Below are 25,152 nucleotides of genomic sequence, written 5' to 3' on the forward strand. Positions count from 1 at the left end.
TTAGAAGGGTAATTTTGTCTGGAGGATTTAGGACGGATTACCCCTTGATTTCACCTTATTTACAAGAAACCCATCAGATTTGGGTTGGGTTGGAAGGGCAATTTTTTCCTCTCGGTTTTGAGCAAATTCGGGGGTTGCCGTGTAGGTTTTCATTTGTTGTCCTTCAAAGAGGGTTTCGGGGGGATGAAGGCTTTGATAGAGAGGAAGAAAGAGAAAGAGAGAGGGAGGGAGACAGACAGAGATCGAGATAGATGGCGATGGAAAGAGAGCGAGGGGGAGGGGTATGGGTGATGGATTTCAGAAGTGGGAGAGTGGGGATGGTCCAAGAAAACCATATGGATCGTCCGAATCTACCACTGCATGCCTGGATTTCCAAAGATAAGTTTTTTTTTTTAATTTGTTTTTTTACTGTCAGCTTAGATTGTCATCGTTTCTGCTTTTTTGTTGTGGATTATTTTTTATTTTTTTAGTGTGTTAGGTCAGGTTTTGGGGGATTCATTAGAGATATTAATTTCCCTTATTTGTTTTGTTTTCTCTCATTTTGGACATTCATCTCTCTTTCTGTCTGTTTGTTCTCTGTTTTAAGGTCGGTTGCTTTTTTTTTTTTGGGTTTTTTTGTGTGGCATTTTATTTATTTTTCCAGGTTATAGATCTGATGGTTTTTTGTATGCTAATCTTGGTTTTGTTTTTCCTGGAAATTTTTTTTTATCTGATTGTGGGCTCGTGGGTTTTAATTTCTTTCATTTGTTTCAGGTTGCAAAGCAGGAGGTTCTGACCTGAGGGTTCAGTTCAAGGTACTGTTATTATTATTCTTAGTTCTTATAGTTTAATGTTTCAAACTGATGTGATGATTTGGTTGTGAAATGTAGGGTTTTTGTTCGGCTTCTGTTGCCTATGTGATGTTCTCTGTTATTATTGCTGGGTAGAGATTTCATATATTCTATGTCTCTAGAAAACACCTCTTTAGTTCTACGAGAGCAACTAAATAACACATTTTTCCTGAATCCCATAAGCCTGCAAGAAGCAAAACAAGCTAAGAGTCATTTATACAATATAAACACATGAACTCTGTTTGAATTCTTACTCTTATTCTCTTAATTTTTTGGTTGTTTAGTTTGGACTCCCATCATAGTGTCATCATTTTGGTATGCATATGTTGTTCTTGGTTGAAGAACAAAAGGTATTGTTTGGGATAAAACTTGAAATTTGGGCTAAGAAGAGGTTAGCCCAAAAGAAAGCCCAAAAGGAGGTTCAGAAGAAGGAAAAGTCCAAGGCCCAGCCGAAGTCCAGAAGCAAGAAGGGGCTTGTTTCCCAACCAAGTGCAGATCATTCAAACTACCTGCTCACCTACCTAGGGGTCAAGTGGTGTAGACCAGCCATCTAATCAGCTCAAAAGTACTTTACAATGGCAGTACAAGTAAAAAGTTGATGGGTCATTGCCCTTCAGATGCATTCGGGCAAAATCAACACTGCAGACGGCCAAGCCAAATCGTCTATAAAAGGAGGAAGAAAAATCAGAGACAAGGACACTCAATTAAACAAACAAATACAAGCACAAACTCTGCTCAAGCCAGATTTGCCTTCACGAAGTTGTAGTCAGCCCTCAATCTTCATCCCTTTCAGGATCAACCTTTACCAGAAATCCTTTGTAAAAGCTCTGCTACCTTGTTTAAATCTTGTTGTAGTATCGATCACCTTATATAGATTCATCTTCCAATCTCCCTTTCTAGCATTCGAACACTTTGTAAATCACAAAGAAAGGAAGTTGCAAGACGATCAGCCTTGCCCGACAAGGTGAAACCTTGCCCGACCTCCTTTGTTGTTGTCTTTCATTCATAGATCTAGTTCTATGATGTATGTTTTCATCTGCATCCAAGTTATTACTAGCCAGTTTATGATTAAAAGACTTCTAAGTTCTAATCATTCGGGCATACAAGATTGACCAATTAAAAGTCCTTGGTCTCAAGGCATAAAAAGAACTTTATGTGGACTTAACCCATCCACGACAATCTTTGATCACCAAAAGTCCGAAGTTACTTGAGGCGCAAGTAATTAGCTTATTCTCTAGTTTTACTTCTGTTATATCATAATTCCCATAGAACGCTTGAGTATAGAATTAACTCTGATAAGAAGCCTCAAGACCTATACCTAAGGCCGGATAAAGGCACCTATTTGATTTCATTCTGCTCTGCCGACTCGGGTAATTAACGTATAACGGGAGTGATACGTACGCAATAATGAAACAACCAAGATGTGTTCAAGTATTCGGTTAGTTTTGATGGGAAGCCTCAAGGCCTACACCTAAGGCCCCACAAAGGCACCTTTCATAACTAACTGGGTCGCTCGGGCATATATATATATACACCATAAAACTTAATATCGGTTTTACATCTGTCATGCTAAAGATGATAGTGGCACGCCTGGATTCTTAAGGTTAATTTTGATTGTGAGCCTCAAGGCCTACACCTAAGGCCCCACAAAGGCACCTTTCAGAATTAACTATGTCCTTCTCTTATAGCCCGCCAATAAGCAGAAGCCCGACAGACGATATCAATCGGCGCCAACCTCTCGGGGAGCTGTGTGCTCGTTAGCCAGGGAACATCCTCACTGGATATTCCTTTATACCGAACATAGTTTTGGTACGCCCAGCGGGACGCGGTTGTGTTAATCTTGCATGTCAAAGAAGAAAAGCCATAAACCTTGCAGAAAAAGTACAAAGGACAATTCATCTCAACCTTTGCTACAAATGACAGAGCAATCAGGAAATTCTTCTTCTCCATCAGGACAGGTGGTCCTGGAAAGCCCAACTTCATCTGGAAGAGCTGAAGGAAAAGGAACTAATGAAGAATTGCAGGCTACTATGATACAAGTGTTGAAGAGCATGGAAAAAATCTCTTTGGAAACTAAGGACCTTAACAGGGAATCTACAAAGAAGACTATATCTGGAGTTTTCTACTCCAAAAGGTGCTCAAGGAAGTGGGATGAGCCAGGTTACCATCAAAAGTGAACCAGTTATTCCCCTGTTTCCGTTATTGGAAGAAAAACAAGATAAGGGAAAGGAAAAAGAAGTACCTAAACGAAGCAAGCCCGTGATTGAATCGGTTCTAGAAAAAGAATTCCCCAACTTTCCATTATTATCATTTAATAATAGAAAGCAGAATGAACAAGAAAGGACAAGGTATGGGATGCCCATAATAACCGAAGAACTTAGCGGAAAAGAAGGCTTTGTCACCTCAGATAAGCCCCCTTCTTATAGGCCAACTCCTTTTGCTAATAAGGGAGGAAGAGCTAACTGGAGAAAGCCCGAGTCAAAAAAGGGAGCAGGAACGGGAAATGACCAAAGCCCAAAGAATGAAGCTGCTCTTATCTTCCATAATAATAATACAGCTACTCAACAACTCAGGGAGGAATTGGCTGAGTTAAGGAGGACAGTGGCTCATAATGGTCAACCACAAGCTCGTCCTATATTCAAGGTTACCTATCAAAAACCTTATCCTGAATATATCAACTTCAAAATGCCTGCATTCCCCATATTCACGAGTGAAGATGGACGTGTGTCCTCTAGAGATCATATTTTCAAATTCTCCAATCATTATGTGGCATATGAAGACAACCCAAACTACAAATTGAGGTTGTTTGGAAATTCATTGACGAGGTTAACATCTCAGTGGTACTCTCTATTGTCCCATAACTCTATTGTCAACTGGGAGCAGATGGAGATAGCCTTCCATGAACAGTTTTACAGAATAGAACCTGAAATGACTATCAATGGCCTGGTTGAAGTCAAGCAATATGATCATGAGACCACAGAAGATTTCATGATGAGGTTCAAAAAGACAAGAATGAGATACCAACTCCCTGTCAACCAAGCTCAGCTTATATCAATTGCTCAGAGGGCCTTAAGATTACCTCTAAGGAAAAGGTTCTATGATACACAATTCAATGAGTTACAGGAGTTGGTAATCGCCGCCACAAAGTATGAGAGGTTGCTGCTAAAAGAACAACAAGTGAAGCACAATTCCAAGACTCCTCCCTTTTACAAAAACAAAGCTGCAATTCATCGTGTAGAAGTGGAAAAAGCAGAACTAGAACATGAAGATGGCTATGATAGGGAGGAAATTGATGTTTGTGTTGCTGAGATGACCACGCCTTTCAAACCATTAATGGTGAAATGGTTGGTTCAACCCATCAAAGATCAGAAAATCATGATGAATGATGGAGGGTTTGTTCCTATGAAACCTCCCAAGTACCAGAGTTATTCCTTTGACTTGGCCAAAGCTTCTGAGATCTACGAAGAGTTGGTGCGGGCAAGAATAATTTTGCTCGACAGCACTAAGAAGATGCCTAAGCCAAAAGAACTAAGAGGCAAAAAGAATTGCAAGTTGCATTATACCTTCAACCATTCTATAACCAATTGTGTCCAGTTCAGATATTGGATACAAGACCTTATAGTAAAGGGCAAGTTGTTACTTGACAAGCCTCAAACTAGTATGCTAGTTGATACAAACCCGTTCCTGGAGGCCCCTATCAATACGATCAACCTGGTTTGGGTAGGAAAGCTGGGATTATCATTTGTTAAGAAAGAAGAGGGAAATAGATCCCATGTTTCTCCAACACTTCCATGTCAGTAATATCAGAAGGAGGACCAATTGATCAAGATTAGGTCTTGAGATTGGTATTGGTAAGGGAAGTAGAAAAGAAACAGAAAAGAAAATAAAAGGAGAGTGGGGAGTTGCCCGAAGATATAACATGGGATTTACAATGCAAATGGGGCCATAAGCAAGACAAGCATAGGCAAAACACATGTTCATAAAAGAAGAATTACAAGTGTTTCTAGTCTAACAAGTTTACATCTTTACTCAGAGTAATTATTCAAGAATGATAAGTCTGCATGATTGTAAAAATTCTACCAGGTTCGGCTAGAACAGTGTTGCTATTAGCAAGTTGAGATCTAGTATGTTCGAGCTCTATATTTGACTTCTTCACTTCTTCAATCTGATGTTTAAGGGTGCCAAGAAGGGTTGCTTGCTTAGCCTTAAGAACGCTAAGTTGTTTTTCCAACTTCTGGATTTCAGAAGTTACCACGCCAATCCTTTCTTTTGTCAGCAAGCCTTCATCCATTAACTGCTCGACCTGTGCAGAAGTACTTGATTCCTTCTCCTTGAAGCATTTTACACGATTGGCTTGTCTTTCAGCTCTCTAATGTTGATCCCTGAGAGCCCTCAAGTTCTCAAAGAAAGAGAAAAAGGAATCATGTTGAGTTTTGGATAACCGGCCAGCCTTGAAAAGCTCTATCGTAACCTTCTTTATAGCATGAAGAGCCTTAAGGTTGAATGAAGCTGCGAAGTTTTTCTTCACCCAATCTTGGAAAGCTCGACGTTATTCTTGAAAGCCAGAAGGTTCAGAAGAACGCTTTGAAGATTTCAGCCTTGTTTCAAGTTGCCCGAATTCTTCAAAAAGTTCAGGCAATTCAGCAGTTGTTGAAAATAAAGGGGGATGGGTTCGTACTCCAGTATCTTCTAAGGGAGTAGTAACTGCTGATGAGGCGACTTCAGTCCCAGTCCTCTCAATTCCAAGAAGGGAAATCCCTGTATTTCCAGAAGTTGAAGAAGGCCGAGGGAACTCCGTTTTATACACCACACGTAGGGGAGACTTGCCCGAAGCTTCTCCTATGGCCTGTTGCAAGAACCAAAGAAGACTAGATTAAGGCAAGAAAAATAGTTAAACAGTTTAAAGCAGAAATGAACTCTGGGAAGAAGCAATATGCCTGAATGGGCCCTGGGGTTTTAAAAGAAAGAGTATCAGCTCCTGTTTGAGGGGGAGAATCACTATCACCAACAGGGGAAGAAAAAGCTGTGCCCGAACCTTCACCCATGACCTAAGAGCATCCAGGAATTATAGCAATTATTAATAAACAGGTATGAGAAGAGAACAGAAAGAAAATATATCCATACCTAAGTGAGGGGAGAAGAAGAAGGTTCATCGGTGGTATCTATTGGGCAAGGTGACACTTGCAAAATAGCTACCCTTGGGGTCACAGGGATTTCAGGGACTACGAGTTCTTTAAGTGTTACCATTGGTGGTTGTCGTGCTTCATGTATTAGAGATGGCTGGAGGAATTGTAAATGGAAATTTAGTATGGGCAAAGTGTATGGAAATTCAATGTTCAAATAACTGCTCACCAAATTGCTGTCTTCATTTATAAAATGCAACATAACTCCTCTTGCTGGATCAAATTGAGAAGATGGAGTTACATCTAGAGCAGAAGGAGAAACATAAGACTTTGGAGGGGAACCTTGGCTAGGCAAAGGGGCATATACACCAGCCTGGATAAAAAAGGATGAAAGAAGTTCGGTCATTTGTTTCAAAGACCTCAAGCAGAAGAATCTTTTATTCACTTACGGCCTGATCAAGCAAATACCTCACTCTCCTTAAGGATGGCCTTCTGTAGATCTTTAGCTTTTTGGTGCATTTCAATTCCCAGTGGATCATTCCTAGGTGTGATAGTTGGTTTTTCAGAAATATGAGGCCCTGATTTCAAAGAGAGAAGTATGGAGATAATCAGATAAGCAAGAGGGCAGTCTAATTGAAGAAAAGCAAAAAACTTACTTGAAGACTTTTGCTTTGTTATGCCTGCCTTAGAAACTGGAGCTGAAGAAGCTGAAGATTTAGAAGCTTGAACAGTCCTCGCTCTCTTACTCCTTCTGGTGGAAGTTGGCCGTTTAGGTTTGTGTGGTGATACAGGTTCGGATTCTAAGGTTTTGACCACAACTACTTTTCTCACTTAGACGTTTTGATGTTTGCTTCGGGTACTTCTTCAGCATCTGAATCTCCAAATGATTCTGAAACATCTCTGCCTACTCCAGCTTCTCGCCTTTGAGCTTCTACTGCAGCTCCATGAAGAACTACTGCATCAGCTAAATCCTCTTCTGATTCGATGGATGCCGTTTCAACATCTACTTGAGCTACAGGATCAAGGAAAATAAGACCAAATAACTTTAACCTCAAAGGAAGGCATGATCAAGACAGGGAGAGAAATACCTATCAGAAGTAACTGATTCTTCTGCTGAATCATTTCCTTCCAGTTTTCAAACTCACCCGAACTTGGGTATGACTTAAGAGAAAGTTGACAAAATAGACGGTCGTGAGTTTCTCGCAAATCTCGTCCATATTTCTTGGTCCATTTGGCTTCCCACCAGGTGGAGAAGAGTGAAGTACATTCGAAGTTCAGAACTATGAACTTTCGACCAACCTGATTCATAACTTCAAGACTTCGTCGGGCAGCTCGAAAGGTCACCTCTGAAGGGGATGGTAACCGGAAAAAAGTACCACAATGGACAGAGTCAAAAAAGGGGATAGGAATGGCTTGCCTAAAGCCTAATTGCCTACTACAAAAATTAGGGTGATACACTTCCAATCCTCGATCATAACGGTTACCACGAACTCCCCAGGCTATGTCTCTTTGTTGAATACAACTGATGAATTTCTCCCTGCAAAATGAGGTGGCATCTTCTCCGAGAGCATCTTGGAATGCTTGATCAGAGAACGAGGGATATCTCCTCAAAACTGAAGCGCCCCACTCTAGGTATGATCGGGTTCTGCAAATCTTGAAAAAATAAAAACAGGCAAAAGTAGAGTGATCTGTGGGAATAGCTTCAGCTAGGATTCGGGCAGGAGCTACACCTTCTGAGAATTCTAAATTCCTGGCCTGAAATTCTGGGAAATACCATTGGAGCCATATTTGGATCATTCATATGGGTCCGTTCAGATTAGTTTCAAATGGTTTACCTTGAGTCATTTCAAAAAGGAGATGATAAAGATGAGAAAGAAGAAATGGACCTGTGGCTACATCATCAAAGTTATGAAGGGCTTCTACTAAGGGGATCCATTCAACCTTCACCCCTTTAGATTTATTTGGGAAGACATGCTTGTTAAGCCAGTATGGGAGGAAATACATATGTTCCTGGTCTTTGTTTGTAGAAGATGAATTAGCACCAAAATTCTTCTTGACAAAAGGGATAAATCCCTTGAAGGAAGTCCCGTAACTCGTAAAGGTTGCAGAGTTATATTCCAATTGAAGAAAAGAGGCAGAGGAACTAGAGCTTTCAGCGATTGAAGAAGAAGAGGGAACTCAGTCTTGGGTGACATCTACAATCCTGCCCGATGGTCTTAGCCTGGAAACTTAGGCCATATCTAGAATAGTCAGAGACATGGGACCTATACGAAAATCAAAAGTATTCGTGCCCGAATTCCAGAAAAAAAGATAAGTAGCAAGCAGTTCGGGCTTGGGAACAATGGTAGTTTTTGAAAGCATTAGTAGTTCGTAAATACCATTGTTCATCCACTTTTTCTTGAAAATTGGCTCTAGTTCATCAATCCACTGAGTCCAAGAGGGGTCGTTCATTAGAGGAAAGCCACGACGGTATGATAACCACTTAACTGAAGAGATGCCCGACTTAGCCAAGAAAGGGTTAGAGGTAAACCAGTTACTCCTAGGCATATTATTCTCTATCACAGCAGGGATGTGAGAAATCCATGCAGAACCCAATGATTGTACCCCATGAGCTTCAAAGAAAAGTTCAGAACACAAACCTGCCCAAGGGCGATGCAATCCGTTGAGTAAACGGCGTAAAGTAGCGATGCCTTCACCTGATTCGTATGATAGCTGTGCTTGGCCAAATCCTGAAGCCATTTAATAAGTTCGAAAGAAATGTGATGAAAAGATGACAAGGGTAGAAGCTATGAAACAAAGAGCCAACGGGAGTTTGAAGTCTGAAAAGAAATAGAGTATCTGGACGAAGGGATACAAGTTTCGAGAGCAAGTATACAGGCATGCGACTATTCAATCAATATTGGCGCCTGGAATTCCAGCCTGAATATTAATTGAAGGAGCACTATTTGGGATAAAATTTGAACTTTGGATTAAGAAGAGGTTAGCCCAAAAGGAGGTTCAGAAGAAGGAAAAGTCAAAGGCCTAACCGAAGTCCAGAAGCAAGAAGGGGATTGTTTCCCGACCAAGTGCAGATCATTCAAACTACCTGCTCACCTACCTAGGGGTCAAGTGGTGTAGACCAGCCAGCTAATCAGCTCAAAAGTACTTTACAATGGCAGTACAAGTAAAAAGTTGATGAGTCATTGCCCTTCAGATGCATTCGGGCAAAATCAACACTGTAGACAGCCAAGCTAAATCGTCTATAAAAAGAGGAAGAAAAATCAGAGACAAGGACACTCAATCAAACAAACAAATACAAGCACAAACTCTGCTCAAGCCAGATTTGCCTTCACGAAGCTGTAGTCAGCCCCCAATCTTCATCCCTTTCGAGATCAACCTTTACCAGAGATCCTTTGTAAAAGCTCTGCTACCTTATTTAAATCTTGTTGTAGTATCCATCACCTCATATAGATCCCTTTCTAGCATTCGAACACTTTGTAAATCACAAAGAGAGGAATGTACAAGACGATCAGCCTTGCCCGACAAGATGAAACCTTGCCCGACCTCCTTTGTTGTTTTCTTTCATTCATAGATCTAGTACTATGATGTATGTTTTCATCTGCATCCAAGTTATTGCTAGCTAGTTTATGAGTAAAAGACTTCTAAGTTCTAATCATTCGGGCATACAAGATTGACCAATTAAAAGTCCTTGGTCTCAAGGCATAAAAAGAACTTTATGTGGACTTAACCCATCCACAACAATCTTTGATCACCAGAAGTCCGAAGTTACTTGAGGCACAAGTAATTGGCTTATTCTCTAGTTTTACTTCTGTTATATCATAATTCCCACAGAACGCTTGAGTATAGAATTAACTCTAATAGGAAGCCTCAAGGCCTATACCTAAGGCCCGATAAAGGCACCTATTTGATTCATTCTGCTCTACCAGCTCGGGTAATTAACGTATAACGGGAGTGATACGTACGCAATAATGAAACAACGAAGATGTGTTCAAGTATTCGGTTAGTTTTGATGGGAAGCCTCAAGGCCTACACCTAAGGCCCCACAAAGGCACCTTTCATAACTAACTGGGTTGCTCGGGCATATATATATATATATTTTTATATATATATATATATATATATATATATATATATACCATAAAACTTAACATCGGTTTTACATCTGTCATGCTAAAGATGATAGTGGCACGCCTGGATTCTTAAGGTTAATTTTGATTGTGAGCCTCAAGGCCTACACCTAAGGCCCCACAAAGGCACCTTTCAAAATTAACTATGTCCTTCTCTTACAACCCGCCAATAAGCAGAAGCCCGACAGGCTATATCAACCGGCGCCAACCTGTCGGGGAGCTGTGTGCTCGTTGGCCAGGGAACGTCCTTACTAGATATTTCTTTATACCGAACATGTACCTTTATTTTGAAATTTCAATTTAGTTGATGTTTGTGTCTGTGTCTGGTTGCTCCTTAGGGAGTGAGTGAGGGCACACAGTAAGCAATCATGGGACACACTCCATGCTGTGCTAGGAGAAATGAGAAAAGGGTTTTATTTTCTTTGCCAATCTCTGCAAAAGCTCTCAACTTTATTAATTTTCCTACACTTTGTAGGTCTGAGGTGGTGTGGGAAGAGCTGCCGTTTACGGTGGCTAAACTATCTGAGGCCAGACATCAAACATGGAAGCTTCACTGAAGAGGAAGACATCACTATCTGCAGCCTCTACAACCAGATGGGAAGCCGGCAAGTAAACAAATTTAAATGGTTATTTTTTTTAATTTCTTAATTTATAATCTGCAACATTTAATTCCTTTACATGATTTTGTCTAGAATTTGTTTAAAGATTTAAAATTTCTCTTCACTCTGTTAATGGGTTTGATTTTTCCTCATCTGTTTTGTAGTTTGAGTCTACTGAGTTATGCGGATTCACTCAAATGCAATCATCTCTTCTGCAAGTAATCTCTACCTTCATTGCCAGATGTATTAATACTTGGAAAGTGGTTGATCATTTTGCCATCTGTTTTGCAGTTGGATGTATTAAAACTTGGAATGTGTTTGATCATATTGCCAGTGTTTGCTTATTTTTTACAGCACTTGCACTGTGAAGTCGATGAAATCGGGTTCCTTTTGTCCAGTTTATAAAATTCCATATCGGCGCAGAGGTATGAATCATGATAATTTTATGTTTGTGCTGAGCTGTTAGAGGAGGGATACATCCATTCTTTTGTTTAAGATCAAAACTATTTATGAGTCATATTTATAAGCAAGTGTTTATATTCCAAGGTGGTATGTTGACTAAGCTTTTCAGTTAGAAGGTGGAGGTGTCTTTGAGGTTTAATACAATACATAAGTGGATTCTTTAATGTTAGATTAGATTAGCTTTTTTTTGGGTTTTTTTTGTGGGTTTTCAGTTCGTTAATTTGTTTAGTTGTTGTTAATTTTAAAGTTTAATTGTTTCCCCTAATTTGAATTGTTAAGTTTTGGACCTTTTTTTATCCCTAAATCCACATTGACTGAGCTTTAGTGCTTAAAGGAGACCTGGGTTTTATTCTGTGCTGGAGTTTATAATGTATTTAGATTGGGAACACAATCTTTGTTGAATTCTAAGTTTTTTTATCCACTTTTGCTTTTTTCCCCTTCAATGGTTTCAATTAATTGTTGTTTTAGTATAACTATTGCTCTCTAAGCTGCGAAATTAGGTGTAAGAAAATCTTTTGTATACTTATATGGAATTATTGAATTCCATAGAAGCTAAGGATATGTATAATTTTATTATGGGCTTTTGGATCTGTTGGCTTTTTTGTTTTGATCAAAATTGTTGATTTCTTTTGTGGAATTGGGTTTTAGCCTCGAATCGGAGACGTGGGTGCTTGAGAACGTTTAATTTTTACATGCATTGTAAAGTGTTTGTAATTGTAAACATGTTTGAATCTTATAGTTTCTTTTTTTTTCTTTTTTTGTTTGCATTTTTTTAGGCAAGCAAAATGATGTAAACTGGCGATTTACAGTGGCTTTGAAAGGGTGACTTGCTCTTATAAAAGTCCTAGAACACAAACTGCTTTGGAGCTAGAAGCACTCAGGTAGCCAGAACAGTGGCCTTTCTCTCCCTTGTTGGAAAATAGGTGCTTTCAAGGTGAGCCGCAATACAATAATTTCAAGTAATGGGTTTGTGTTACTGTGCAGATCTGCCAAACTTCGCATTTAGTTTCTTGGAATTGTTTTTTTTTTTAATTATATATTTTAGTGCTTTTATGTTTGTCGTTCAGTGCTGGAAAATTGGAAAGCTCTAGAAACAATATAGTTCTTGAGATAATGTGAAGATTTTGGGTTGAATACTTTGATTCCGTTTTCCTATTTGCACTTAGAAAAACAGAGGATTGTGGTTAATTATTGTGTTGTGAAGCTTCTATTTTTTCTTTTCTATGAATATTATTCATGGTTTGAAAACCCGCAGCAAAGTGCGGGCATTCTTGCTAGTTATATCTAAAAATCAAGAAGTCCCCGCATTCCACATAATGGTCTCTCACAAATGCGTAATGGTCACTCACAAATGCTGACCACCCATGATGCAAGAACAAACCAACATTCTATTGAATCAATTCAACACTCCACGCACTGCAACTAAGGTCGAACAACGAAACTAACCCAGATGTTCTGCCTTCCATGTGTCTCATGAATCTTTCTAGGATTTTCAGTCTTTTGAAGCTCAAATCAATAGAATAAACCCATATGCAGTTCATAAAGATATCTATATCTAATAACAAATATAAATATAAACCACAACGCAGTCCATCAACTCATCTGTAAATGAACAAACAAAAAAAACCATAAAATTTTCAAGAACTTTTAGCAAACTACCATCTAACAAATAGAATGACAAGGGATTTAATTAAATATGTTGATGCACAAAATCAGTGGGGACTTTGGTACAACAGAAAATGTTAAGTTTGTGACCTTCGCTAGATTGCTCTGGTCACTAGTGTGGATAAGTATGTAAATGGATAGAGACAGGAAAGCAAACACAAGATGTACGTAGTTCACCCAGATTGGCTACGTCCACGGAGTAGAGGAGTTCTCATTAATTGTGAAGGGTTTACACAAGTACATAGGTTCAAGCTCTCCTTTAGTGAGTACAAGTGAATGATTTAGTACGAATGACATTAGGAAATATTATGAGAGAATAATCTCTATTTATAGAAGAGAGTTTCTAGTTTCATTCTGACATTAACACGTGTCGTGTTGTGATTGGCTTCTGATGTTGACACGTGTCGCGTTATGATTGGCTTCTGATGTCGACATGTGTCGCGTTATGATTGGCTTCTGATGTCAACACGTGTCGCGCTGTGATTGGCCTCCTGGTTGGAGGGAAACTCTTCTGAGTCCTTGACGTTATAACGTTGACCGGTGCTCAATAGTTTCGGGATTGGTCAAGTATTGTATAAACAATGCTACCCCTAAGTTCCCGAGTGAGGGAAGCTACTCGGTTGAGGACTTGTAAGATCCAAGCCATTGAGTAATCACGGAACTTCTAAGCACCGAAGTGTGGTATCATTTTCACTTGCCTTATCTGTCTCATATGTAGATGTGACATCTTCTCTGGAAGTACTTTTCCTCCATCCAGTGGTGGTATTTTTAAACGATGAAGATGCACCAGGTAATGTATCAATTTCACTTGAAGCTTACTTTGTAGTTTCGAGCTTGGTCAAGTGCGATACAAAACCTATAGTAGGAGTCCCCCAAGTCGCCGAGCTAGGAGATTTGCCGAATGAGGTAACAGACAAGGTAAGCAATCAGACTTCCAAGCAAGCAACCTGGATAGGAAGTTCGACTTCAGCTTCCGGTTGATTATTCTCCTTCTTCTTGTGTCATAAACAGCAACAAGGATAAGGAGAAGCAAATGGAGAAGAGATGATATGAGATACTTTTACTTTTGAAGAAGTAACTTTCCACAGCCTTATTCTTGAACTGGGCTAGAAGGTTTTCTGGTTTCTTTCATAGTATAAAGCCGACTCAAGAATTTGAGGGTCAAAACAAGTCCATCAAATCTAGAGTACGTTTGACCCTGAAGATATGGAATACTTTTGTTGTTGACAAAGTAGTAGATGTATCGGCGCGTGTTCTGTTACGCTTGTCTCCATATGCTTCATTGTATCCTTCTCACTTGCCCTATCTGTTCCTCAGGCAGACATGGTATCTTCTCTGGAAGCATAAGATGTTGAAGATGAGTACTCGAGAGCAATGCTAGGTAAGTAGTCAAGCAAGGGGTTCCAGGCAATTAGTTCCTGACTGGAAGCTTGATTCCAAGTACTGACTGATTGCTCTTTTTCTCCTCATCTTGCAGGTAAAAACAAGGCCAAAGGAAAAGACAGGGAAAAAACATGATATGGGATACTCTTGCTTTTAACCCTGATGATATCAGATACTCTTGCTCTGGTGTGGCTTGTTTGTAAAGATATTATCAGAGGGAAAAGAAGCTGAGTATTTCGAGAGACTCTGCTGAGAGTGCCATCTCGGATGTGAAGAAAAGTTGAGCATTTTTTTATTTGCAGGTTTGCCTGGCTATGGAGGATGAAGGTCGACATATATAAGAATTGTCCCAACAGCGAGTGGTAATGCTATTCCTTTACCCTTCTCGGTCATAGCAATGTAATGGGAGCTGCAAGATTCACGTGTTTTAACTTTGTCAGAGCACTTTGAGAAAATGGTATGTGGTATTTGGATAGCTGATGTTGCGTGTGAAGATTGCAGACAAGCGTTATCCAAGGAAATCTAGCTCTTGAAGTTCGGAGAGTGGTACCTCTTCTGTTTTCGAACAAGCAATCCTGTCGGGGATCTGGCTTTTGAGATTCGGAGAACGGTGCCTCTTCGATTTTTGAGAAAGCAACATGTTGGGAGTCTGGCTCTTGAGATTCGGAGAATGGTGCCTCTTCGATTTTTGAGCAAGTAATCCTGTTGGGAGTATGACTCTTGAGATCGGAGAGATTTGCCTCTTCGATTTTTGAGCAAGTAATCCTGTTGGGAGTCTGGCTCTCGAGATTCGGAAGGCAGTGCCTCTTCAATTTTTTAGCAAGTAATCCTGTTGGGAGTCTGGCTCTTAAGATTCGGATAGTGGTGCCTCTTCGATTTTTAAGAAAGCAACCTGGTGGGAGTTTGGCTCTTGAGATTCGGGGAGCGGTGCCTCTTTGATTTCCTGGTGGGAGTTTGGCTCTTGAGATTCGGGGAGTGGTGCCTCTTCGATTTTTAAGCAAGTAATCTTATTAGGAGTGTTTTCTCAATATGAGTAAAGGTTGGGCATTTTTGCCATTCTGACTTGCCACGAAGCACGGAAGTTGACACACACAAGAACTTTCCAGTTATCAAGCAGTGGTGCTGTTTCTTTACTCTTGTGGGTAATGGTCGGGTAACTGAACCTTCAAAATTTATGTGTCTAAACTTTGTCACAGATCTTTAGCAAAGTTATCTATGATACCCGAGGAGCTGTTGTTGCGTGTAGAAAGTGGTGCATCTTCGAAATCCAGATAGTGGTGCCTCTTCGATTTTTGAACCAACGGCCTTGTTGCCCTTTCTTTTATAAGGGCACCAATTATGTGCAAGAAGTACATTCAGAGAGTTATTGCTTGTAGGAATTTTTCCCTTACTTCAGAGATTTATTACACCTCATTTCTCCTTCATCATTTCTGAGAATGTCTGGCCCATCCGACCGTCGTTTTGACTTGAACTTTGGTGAAGAGGCAGCCATGCCTTCTCAAGACAACATATGGTGCCCATCATTCTTATCCCTTACTGGTCCTTTTATCGTTGCGAACTCTGTGATGAAGAATGATATGACCACTGCGGTGGTGGCCAGGAACCTTCTCACTCCCAAAGATAACAGATTACTTTCCAAATGGTCTAATGAGTTGGCTGTTAAGGATTTTCTGGCTCTCAGTGTTCAGTGTGCAGGTTCTGTGTCTAATATGGCCCAACGCCTATTTGCTCGAACCCGCCAAGTTGAATCATTGGCGGCTAAAGTGATAAGTCTCAAATAGGAGATCAGATGGCTCAAGCATGAGAATAAACAGTTGCACAGGCTCGCACATGACTATGCTACAAACATGAAGAGGAAGCTCGATCAGCTGTAGGAATCTGATGGTTAGAAATCAAAGATTTGTGTGTTTGTTCCAAAGGCATTTATTGCCTTCGTCTTCTGGGGCTGTACCGCATAATGAAGCTCCAAATGATCAACCTTCGGTGCCTCCTCCTTCTGGGGTTCTGCCTAGTACTAAGGCTTCGAATAATTATCCTCTGGTGCCTCCTCTTTCTGGGGCTCTGCCGACTGCTAAGACTTCTCTTGAGAAACCTTTGTGAAGACTCCCTCTTGTTTGTTTATTTTGATTCATGTATATGTACATATTTGTAACTTATCGGAGATATCAATAAACAAGCTTTGCTTCATTTTAACGTATTGTGTTAAATACACCAAGGCCTTCTTCATTAAGTTCTTTGAATTTTTCCTTTTGTTAAAGCTTGTATGTTGAAGCTTTGTGAGTGAAGCATGTAGGTTGAGGTAATGCTCCCTTAATTTCCCGAGTGAGAAAAACTTCTCGGTTGGAGACTTGAAAAATCCAAGTCATTGAGTGGTCGTGAGACTTTTAAGTATCAAGGTGCAGTAGCATATGGTAGGAGTCCTCCAAGTCTTCGGTCGAAGGAATTGACGAATGAGGCATTTCCTTTCTAAATGGTAGCCTAAAACTCCTCCTTCATACATATTTGTTATGAAAGTTGTTAGGCCCAAAGAAGAGAAGGCCTTGGCAATTTTTTTTTTTTCGAAATTTTTTTTTTTTTCGAAATTTTTTTTTTTTTTCGAAATTTGGAAATTTCAAATTTTTGAATTTTCGAATTTCCGAAAATATACATATATATATATATATATATTAAGCTTTGTAGGTTAAACTTTGGTGTTGAAGCTTTGTAGGTGAAGTTTTGAGGTTGAAGCTTTGTTGGACACCATGAATTGATTTTGCTTCACACTATCTTGATCAAGATAGTGCGAAGCTTTTGTAGGTGAAGCTTTTGTGTTGAAGCTTTGTTGGTGAAGCTTTTATAGGTGAAGCTTTTATGGGTGAAGTTTTTGTAGGTGAAGCTTTAAAGTTGAAGCTTTGGAGTTGAAGCTTTGTAGGTGAAGCTTTGGAGTTGAAGCTTTTGTTGGGTACCATGAATTGATTTTGCTTCACACTATCTTGATCAAGATAGTGTGAAGCTTTTGAGAATTTGTAGTTGTCCTCTATTGATGAAGCTTTTGTTGGTGAAGCTTTTGTATTGAAGCTTTTGTGGGTGAAGCTTTTGTGTTGAAGCTTTTGTGTTGAGCTTTTGTGTTGAAGCTTTTGTAGGTGAAGCTTTGGAGTTGAAGCTTTGTAGGTGAAACTTTGGAGTTGAAGCTTTTGTTGGGTACCATGAATTGATTTTGCTTCACACTATCTTGATCAAGATAGTGTGAAGCTTTTGAGAATTTGTAGTTGTCCTCCATTGATGAAGCTTTTGTTGGTGAAGCTTTTGTGGGTGAAGCTTTTGTGTTGAAGCTTTTGTGTTGAAGCTTTTGTGGGTAAAGCTTTTGTGTTGAAGCTTTTGTTGGGTACCATGAATTGATTTTGCTTCACACTATCTTGATCAAGATAGTTTGAAGCTTTTGAGAATTTGTAGTTGTCCTCTATTGATGAAGCTTTTGTTGGCACCATAAATTAGTTTTGCTTCACACTATCTTGATCAAGAGTGTGTGAAGCTTTTGAGAGTTGTGGTTGCCCTCTATTAATGAAGCTCTTGTTGGCACCATAAATTGGTTTTGCTTCACACTATCTTGATCAAGAGTGTGTGAAGCTTTTGAGAATTGTAGTTGCCCTTCATTGATGAAGCTTTTGTTGGCACCATAAATTGGTTTTGCTTCACACTATCTTGATCAAGAGTGTGTGAAGCTTTTGAAAATTATAGTTGCCCTCCATTGATGAAGCTCTTGTTGGCCCTATAAATTGGTTTTGCTTCACACTATCTTGATCAAGAATGTGTGAAGCTTTTGAGAATTGTGGTTGCCCTCCATTGATGAAGCTTTTGTTGGCACCATAAATTGGTTTTGCTTCACATTGTCTTGATCAAGAGTGTGTGATGGTTTTGAGAATTATGGTTGAACTCCTTTGATGAAGCTCTTGTTGGCACCATAAATTGGTTTTGATTCACACTGTCTTGATCAAGAGTGTGTGAAGCTTTTGAGAATTGTGGTTGCCCTCCATTGATGAAGCTCTTGTTGGCACCATAAATTGGTTTTGCTTCACATTGTCTTGATCAAGAGTGTGTGATGCTTTTGAGAATTATGGTTGAACTCCTTTGATGAAGCTCTTGTTGGCACCATAAATTGATGAAGCTAATGTGTTCACCTCCTCCCCCCCCCTCGGCTTTTTTTTTTTTTTTTTTTGAGGGGGAGAGGGGGTGCTGCAAGTTTGAAATTTGAAAGCTCCCTAGCTTGTGTGGAAGTTTGAAGACTTTCCATGTGGGGTTTTCTCATGGTTTGAATTTTGAATTTATTTGGCCATGTTGAACCCTATAAGAATGAGAAGTTTCCACTCTTTTCATTGTCTTCATTTGCTCATTTTGTAGTGATATTTGGAGATAGAGTGCTCTTATAGTCGAGAGGGATTCCGGCATTGCTTTGCACCATCTTCAGGTTGGTAGTCTTCTCCATTAGATCACATGCTTTCATTCTTGTTGAATTGTTTGAGTATTCATGTATTTGGTTGAGAACATAATGAACTGATTGAGCTTTTCTCCACGCCCTAGGAACTTCCTTATGTTTCGATCTTTCATGTGGTGATAGAGTTTGCTTCTGTTTGTTGTAGATGTCATAGTTTGGAAGTCCTAGTGATGGGGGTTCCCCTAACTCTAACTCTAGGTTTGAGCTTGGAATGTTGGAGTCTTGAGAGCCTTTGTTGGAGTCTTGTACAAAAAATTCGAGATTGGGTGATCTTCGCAATTGCCAAGCCTTAGCCAATATTGGTTCTTCCTCTTTCATGTCAGTGGGTGAGGGGGTTGTTTGTGACGCCATACCCATATTTCGCTCTGAGTTCACAGCAGACCATTTAGTGCAAAACTTGTTAGATAGCGAAAAGTAGCTTGAGGCCCTAAGGCAGTTATGTAGTATCCCCCATAGTGTAGGAATGTGTTTGGTGCATCATGAAGAATTGTCCTCTGAACCACCCAAGGGTCATGTTATGTTCTATACCCATATATTATTGACTTTAGGGGTGAAGCTGCCTTTGCACCCGTGGTTGCAATATATGCTGTCTTTCATTGGATATGCGCCTGGGCAACTCTACCCTAGTTTTTGGGATACCTTGATCGGGTTTTATATTATTTGGATGGAATGTGGGTTAGGTGAGCCTTCCTTTCATCAATGGCGCTACTGCTATAAGATACACCCGGTGAAAGCATGCACTGGGTATGCCGAATGTGCATGTCGAAGTAAGAGAGCGTATTGTCTTTGGTAAGAAAAAGGTGTACTGCACTTGGAAAAACCGTTGATGCTTTCTTTATAATGATTGAGAGTATGCTAAAGGTGTCACGCCTGAGCGACGTGTTCCTACTCACTTTCAGACTGTAGGTTGTAATGTATCCATTGTTTGCATTATTTGTTATTTGTTGTGATTTTTTCTTGCTTTTAACATTTTTTTCTTCGTGCAGTGACGCAAGGGACCATCAAGCTGTCTGAACGGGAGCTAGCTGACGTAGAGAATGTGTTGAGGGTGCCCAAAGAGGATAGACATTTAGGCAAGCTACGACCCTTATTTCGAAAGTACAATTTCCAGCCCCTAGTGTCGAAGTGCTAGAGACGAGCAAGTAAGTTATGTCTTTCATTTCACCCCCTCTTTCTTTTACAAGGTTGCATTCCTTACTTTGATTTTTCTTGTTCAGTGGAGAAAGTGGGCAAGAAAGGGGAGACTAACGCCAAGAAAGGGAAAACACCCATGTTAGTTCCTGTAAACGACATTTTGTTTCACAAGGGAGCTCATAAGCACCGGGTGAGGCTAACCCCTAAACCTAAGTCACAAGAAGAGGTCCTCAAGATTGCTGCCTCAAAGAAGGCTGAAGTTGAGGCCATCTGGTGTGCTGCTGCCATAGTTGTAGGGGAGGAAAGACGACTGTTGCCTCCTCTTCCTACCATCAATCCCGTATTTCCTCCAACCATGGAGTCTACTGACCAAGAAGGTGGCCTTAGCTGTCGCCATAAGAGAAAGTACAAGGAAGAGGTTGGCAGCATTCATTGGAATGACTTAAAGGTTGCCATGCAGCCAAGTAGTTTTAGGTATGTCAATAATTGCCTGGCAAGACGTCGATCCACTGTTGATGAGCTTGGCGAGCCGCTAGATGAGAACGAATCAGATTGTGATCGGATGATGAGGCTATCTTCTTATGTAAGTGTTACTTTGTCATTTCTTTGCTTTCTCCCCTCTTTTTCCTGGTAATGACGATTATCTTGTCATGTAGGTCATGACCGAGTACGATGACAGATTACGAGAAGTCGAACGGTACAAGGAAAAATTTAAAGAGAATAAGCAGTTTGTGAAGGACGCCAGAAAAATGAGCAAAGCTTTGGCTGATGCCATCCGCCTTAAGGATGAAAACTTTGAGAGTTTGAAGAGGCGGAATGGTGAGAACGTGAGGCTCAAGAAACAATTGGAAGCGACTAAGGAACAATTGGAGACAACCATCCTTGAGGTTTCCAAGGTTAAAGGGGAGTTAGATAGTGCCTTGGTTGAGGTTTCTGGGCTGAAGAAGAGTATCCCAATTGAGAGGGATGCTGCTGTGTAGGAGTTCTTAGGTTCCTAGGCCTTTCACGATGCTTTTAGACCTCATTGCATCCAAGCGGCTAATTTTGAGAAAAGGAAATGGATGGCCGTCCTTAGGCGTTACGACAATGGAAGCATTATCCGAAATTACCGTGATGAGATGGATGAGTACCGACAAAAGGGTGAAGCCTTCGTCCTTGCAGTTGATCCTAGCAGTGATGATGACTCTGATAATGAGGCTAGTATCAGTGAGCAGTTTCATGAGAGTGAGGATGATCCTGGAAATGCTGAGGAAGGTGGTGATGGCGATAGGGTTGAAACGCAGAGTGATATTGTCAGGGGTTTGGGATAGAGAGAGAAAGAAGTGAGTGAAGGAAATCATGGCAGTAAGCGGTGGTTGTTCCATGATAGGGGATCTCGCCAGAGTGGGCGAGTGGCTGCGATTCATTGGTCTCTACAAAACTGAGGAATGAATGAGAAAAAGAAGAAGATAAAGTTAGGTGAGAGAGATGAAAGTGTCTTCTGAAAATGGGGAAAAAAAAGGGAAGACACAGGATGATGAAGATGAATAGGGAGTCCCACCGAACAGGAAATTCAAAAGAAAATGTTAAAATAATAGATAGCCAATTATCTAGAATAGTGAAATTACTAAAATGCCCTTTCAACTTCTTAAGTCCGTAAAATTTACGTTGTAGCTCCAACTTCAATTTCTCTTGTGCCCACGCATTCGCATGGTCGAGTACTTCAAGAATACAATGAAATAATAGCTTGTATACGTCACGAGAAGACGGTCAACAAAAGTCAACCAACTCGCCTCAAGAGGCATTTTCTCTCTCTCTTTTCCTCTCTCTTTCCATTTTAGAAATAAAAATTAAAAAATTTCACATACACTTTATGTGTGCCCATATGCCAGTTATATTTAAGGAATGTTTTAAAATTAAAATATGAAAAAAATATATATATAAGATTTTAATAAAATTTAGATAATAAGGAATGGAATTCTAAATTTTTAATTTAAATGAGAAGATAATTACACTAAATTATCCAACTTTGGAAAAGTTAACCTTGTCTTGCACAAATACAAAAGGAAATTTTATTTAAACGCATATAACATCTCTCCACACCCAATTTACTCTCTACACTCATATTATTTTTAATTAAACGATCAATATCTTTTTAAACACAAAATATTACCTAAACCATCCTCACAACCCAATTCAATATGTAGATTTATCTTTACACCCATGCTACTAACGTGTTGAATTTGGCTTCTTTCTATTCAATTTGTGGTAACTTTTTTCTCATGCAGAATAATTAAATGACATATTTGTTGATTTGCCCTCTAAACTTGTATAGATTTGTCAATTTCCCCCCCCCCCCCCCCCGAACTTTAATTTTAGTCGATCACCCCCTAAACTTTTATAATTAGCCAATTTCTCTCTTCAATTTTAATCTTAGCCGATTACCTATTCGAACTTTTATAAATAGCCAATTTCCCCCTACCGCTAGATTTTAAATATTTTCATCCAATTTTTATCCATTTTGGTCATGCAGGACATAACAACTGTATCGGGCCAATAAGAATGGAAAATTGGACGAAAAATTAAAAAGGGTAAATTACACTTTACCACCTCAAGTTTGAGGTCTATTGCAATCTCATACAACATCTTCAAAAAATTTCACTTACATACATCACGTACTATTTTATGTCAATATAATACCTCCGTTACATTTTCCATCCATTGGTCCATTAAGAGTTGACATGGCAGTAGTGGACCCCAACACGTGGCCCAGTTCTCCCGCCAAACTTGCACACATAGAATTTAATAGTCCATGTGGAGCCACATGGACTGACAACATGGCAAATTTAAAATTATAAAATTTATTGAATCTCTAACCCATTATTCCCATCCCAATAACCAACATAACCCCACTATCATCTAGCACACCATTCCCAAGCCCAAAATCAAGAAGCTTGAAGTTTTGGTAACCCTAGCCCTGTTGGTGGAACCCTACTTCCGTCACGAAATCCTGTCGTGAAACCTTATTTCCATCACTCTCTAGCCGTCGATTCCCTATCACCGTCGTACCCATTACCCATAACAACCCATGACTTGCAACCCATAATCCACAATCCACAATCCACAACCAACCCCCGATTGCAAAGAAAATCTAGTGCTTCGAAGTGAAGGATTTGAAGGTTAAAAATGACTTGGGAAATGGGGGATGATATGTTGGATCCATTCCCAACATACGGTTAGTGTTTTTTGTTTTCTTTATTTTGTGTTGTTCGATAATGCTTGGACTGTTCGAAAATGGTTTGAGCGTTCAAAAATGTTGGGGGACCTAAAATTGTTTGTACTTTGTAATTTTAGATCTATATTTCCTATTTTTAAAGGGAATTGTTATTGGCACTCAAAAAATCTCATTCTACACTCCAAACTTTCTATATTTGGAAAGAAAAATACACTTGTGAGGAGTGTAAAATGAGAATTTTGGAGTGCCAATAACACTTCCCTTTTTAAATTGCTTTGTTCGAAAATGGTGGGGAGCTGAAAATTGTTTGGTGTTGCTAGTTAATGGAGGACTTTTATCTTTGTTTAATCATGTTAGAAAAAAACTTGTGGGTTATTAAGTTTGGCAGTGCTTTGTTTATACCTTTATTTGTGCCTTTTGTGTATGATGCTTTATTTATGCCTTTATTTGTGCTTTTAGCTGTGCCTTTATCTGGGACACCACATTGTCATTTGTGGTGTGCCTTTATATGTGAATTGTTTTGTGGTCCTGGGTCCTGAATTTTGGGTTTCATCACTTTAAAATAGGATTTTTTTTTATGCTGAAATTTGGGTTTCATCAGTTTATAATAGGGTTTTTTATGCTGCAATTTCAAGGAACAATGAACTATTCACAATCAAAATGTATCACGGTGGAGAACTCAGTGAAAACTTCTATGTTGGAGGGAAGATGGATTTCTTTGACTTTTGTGACAAAGATTTCATGTCATTGCTCAAGGTTGACAATATGGTTAAGGAACTAGGATATGGAAATGTCTTTATGAGTTACCAGTATAAGATTCCAGGGATGGAAATTTGAAATGGGTTAAAGCTTTTGATGACAGATTCCAATGTTATCAACATGTGCAAATTTGCGCCAAACCACACTGTGATTGATATGTATATTGAGAAGATAACACCTGAAGAATGTGTCTTTCAAGAGATGGAGTTTATCAAGTCATTTGAACCGATTGCTCAGAGTAGTGTGGTTATTGAAGAAATTAATGGTGATGAGGATGACCAGTGCAAGTTAGTAGAGGAAAGGCTAGTGCAAGTAAGAAGGCCAGTGCAAATGAATAGAGGAAAAGCCAAGCTAGCCATAGAATATCCAGTCAGTGGCCTTGGTGGTGATTGTAGTGTGCCTTCCCAATATATGACTTAAATTGTTGAAGGAGCGGCTGAAGATCCACTAGGTAGGGTTGGTGATGAAGTAGTTGGTGATGATTTTGTGGCTGATAAAGGAGTGCTTGATGAAAGGGTGGCTGATGAAGGAGTGCCTGATGAATGGGTGGATGATGAATGAGTGGCTGGTGTGGGTGATGAAAAAGCTGAAGAAGATGATGAGAATGACAATGACTTTATAGAAGAAAAATTTCCTGCAGATGAAGATCACTTAGGGTTTATAAAGTTGTAGATGATCATGTGGATGCACAGGAGGATGCAGTGTTGGCTGGTATTAGGGAACAAAATAACCCACAATCAGGGGAGGGATCTCAGCAACAAAGGGAAGGATTTGAAGAAGAGATTAATGTAAATGTTGTTGGTGAGCCAGATTAAAATTCAGATGGCCTTCATAGTATGTATGAATATGAAGATGGTGGTTGATGAGTAGATTTTATATTATATATTTTACCCTAAGCTTAGTATATTTTGGTTAATATATTGGAAGAATTTTGATACTTTGAATTGTATTTTCAATATAGGACTTTCGACTTCCTCTAGAGCAAAATAGGACCAAATGGACGAATTTTGGAGTGATTCTAGTTGGAGGACGTTCGTGAGTCACTTAGCTTGATCTTATCAAAATTTGGGATTTTTCCATCAAACGGTTATTTTCTGGCGATAAAAGAAAGAAGCAGTGTGCAGTGCTGGAAAATGACGTTTTTGGGCTTAAATTGCGTTTTTGGAGCCCAAGATGACCTCGGATGGGTTCGTAGCCTTCTGGAGAAGTGTTCAGAATATTCCAAACATTAAATCCAGCTATATTGGGCCAGTTTTGGAGCAACTTATGGGTCCAAAACGTGGCTGTTCAGATTTTAGACGAATTTTACCATTTAAATTAGGGTTATGTTTCCTATTTTATTGGAATTAATTTTAGTTTCCTAGGGTTTGTGTGGGGGCTTAGCA

At 39.6% G+C, this 25,152-nt stretch overlaps 2 protein-coding genes across 5 annotated transcripts; both read left to right on the plus strand.

The window, feature by feature from the left end:
• The first annotated feature begins 178 nt into the window (after positions 1–178).
• LOC103419449 (myosin-1-like) lies at positions 179–21,552 on the plus strand. 4 transcript variants are annotated; one of them, XM_070814578.1, is made up of 9 exons: positions 179–586; positions 754–794; positions 10,556–10,685; positions 10,844–10,897; positions 11,034–11,104; positions 11,918–12,075; positions 19,647–19,802; positions 19,878–20,377; positions 20,451–21,552. In XM_070814578.1, coding segments are annotated over exons 7-9 (825 nt in total). In that variant the 5' UTR covers positions 179–586; positions 754–794; positions 10,556–10,685; positions 10,844–10,897; positions 11,034–11,104; positions 11,918–12,075; positions 19,647–19,801; the 3' UTR covers positions 20,775–21,552. The 4 variants fall into 4 exon arrangements, with proteins under 4 accessions (XP_070670679.1, XP_070670681.1, XP_070670680.1 ...); XM_070814580.1 differs by having other exon boundaries at positions 179–794; positions 10,556–10,706; XM_070814579.1 differs by having other exon boundaries at positions 179–794; positions 10,556–10,689.
• LOC139191821 (uncharacterized) lies at positions 2,982–4,631 on the plus strand. Its single transcript, XM_070812843.1, has one exon. The coding sequence runs from the start codon at positions 2,982–2,984 to the stop codon at positions 4,629–4,631; it is 1,650 nt and encodes a 549-aa protein (XP_070668944.1).
• Positions 21,553–25,152: the final 3,600 nt, after the last annotated feature.

This window comes from Malus domestica, chromosome 15 (assembly GCF_042453785.1).
Source record: "Malus domestica chromosome 15, GDT2T_hap1".
Lineage (NCBI taxonomy): Eukaryota > Viridiplantae > Streptophyta > Magnoliopsida > Rosales > Rosaceae > Malus > Malus domestica.

What these genes read in the sequence shown, in the direction of transcription:
- LOC103419449 (XM_070814580.1), top strand. An exon ending in TGATGAGGCTATCTTCTTAT is followed by an intron (nt 20,378 to 20,450) that starts GTAAGTGTTACT and finishes CTTGTCATGTAG; the next exon opens with GTCATGACCGAGTACGATGA.
- LOC139191821 (XM_070812843.1), top strand. Translation starts at nt 2,982, where the DNA reads ATGAGCCAGGTTACCATCAAAAGTGAACCAGTTATTCCCCTGTTTCCG.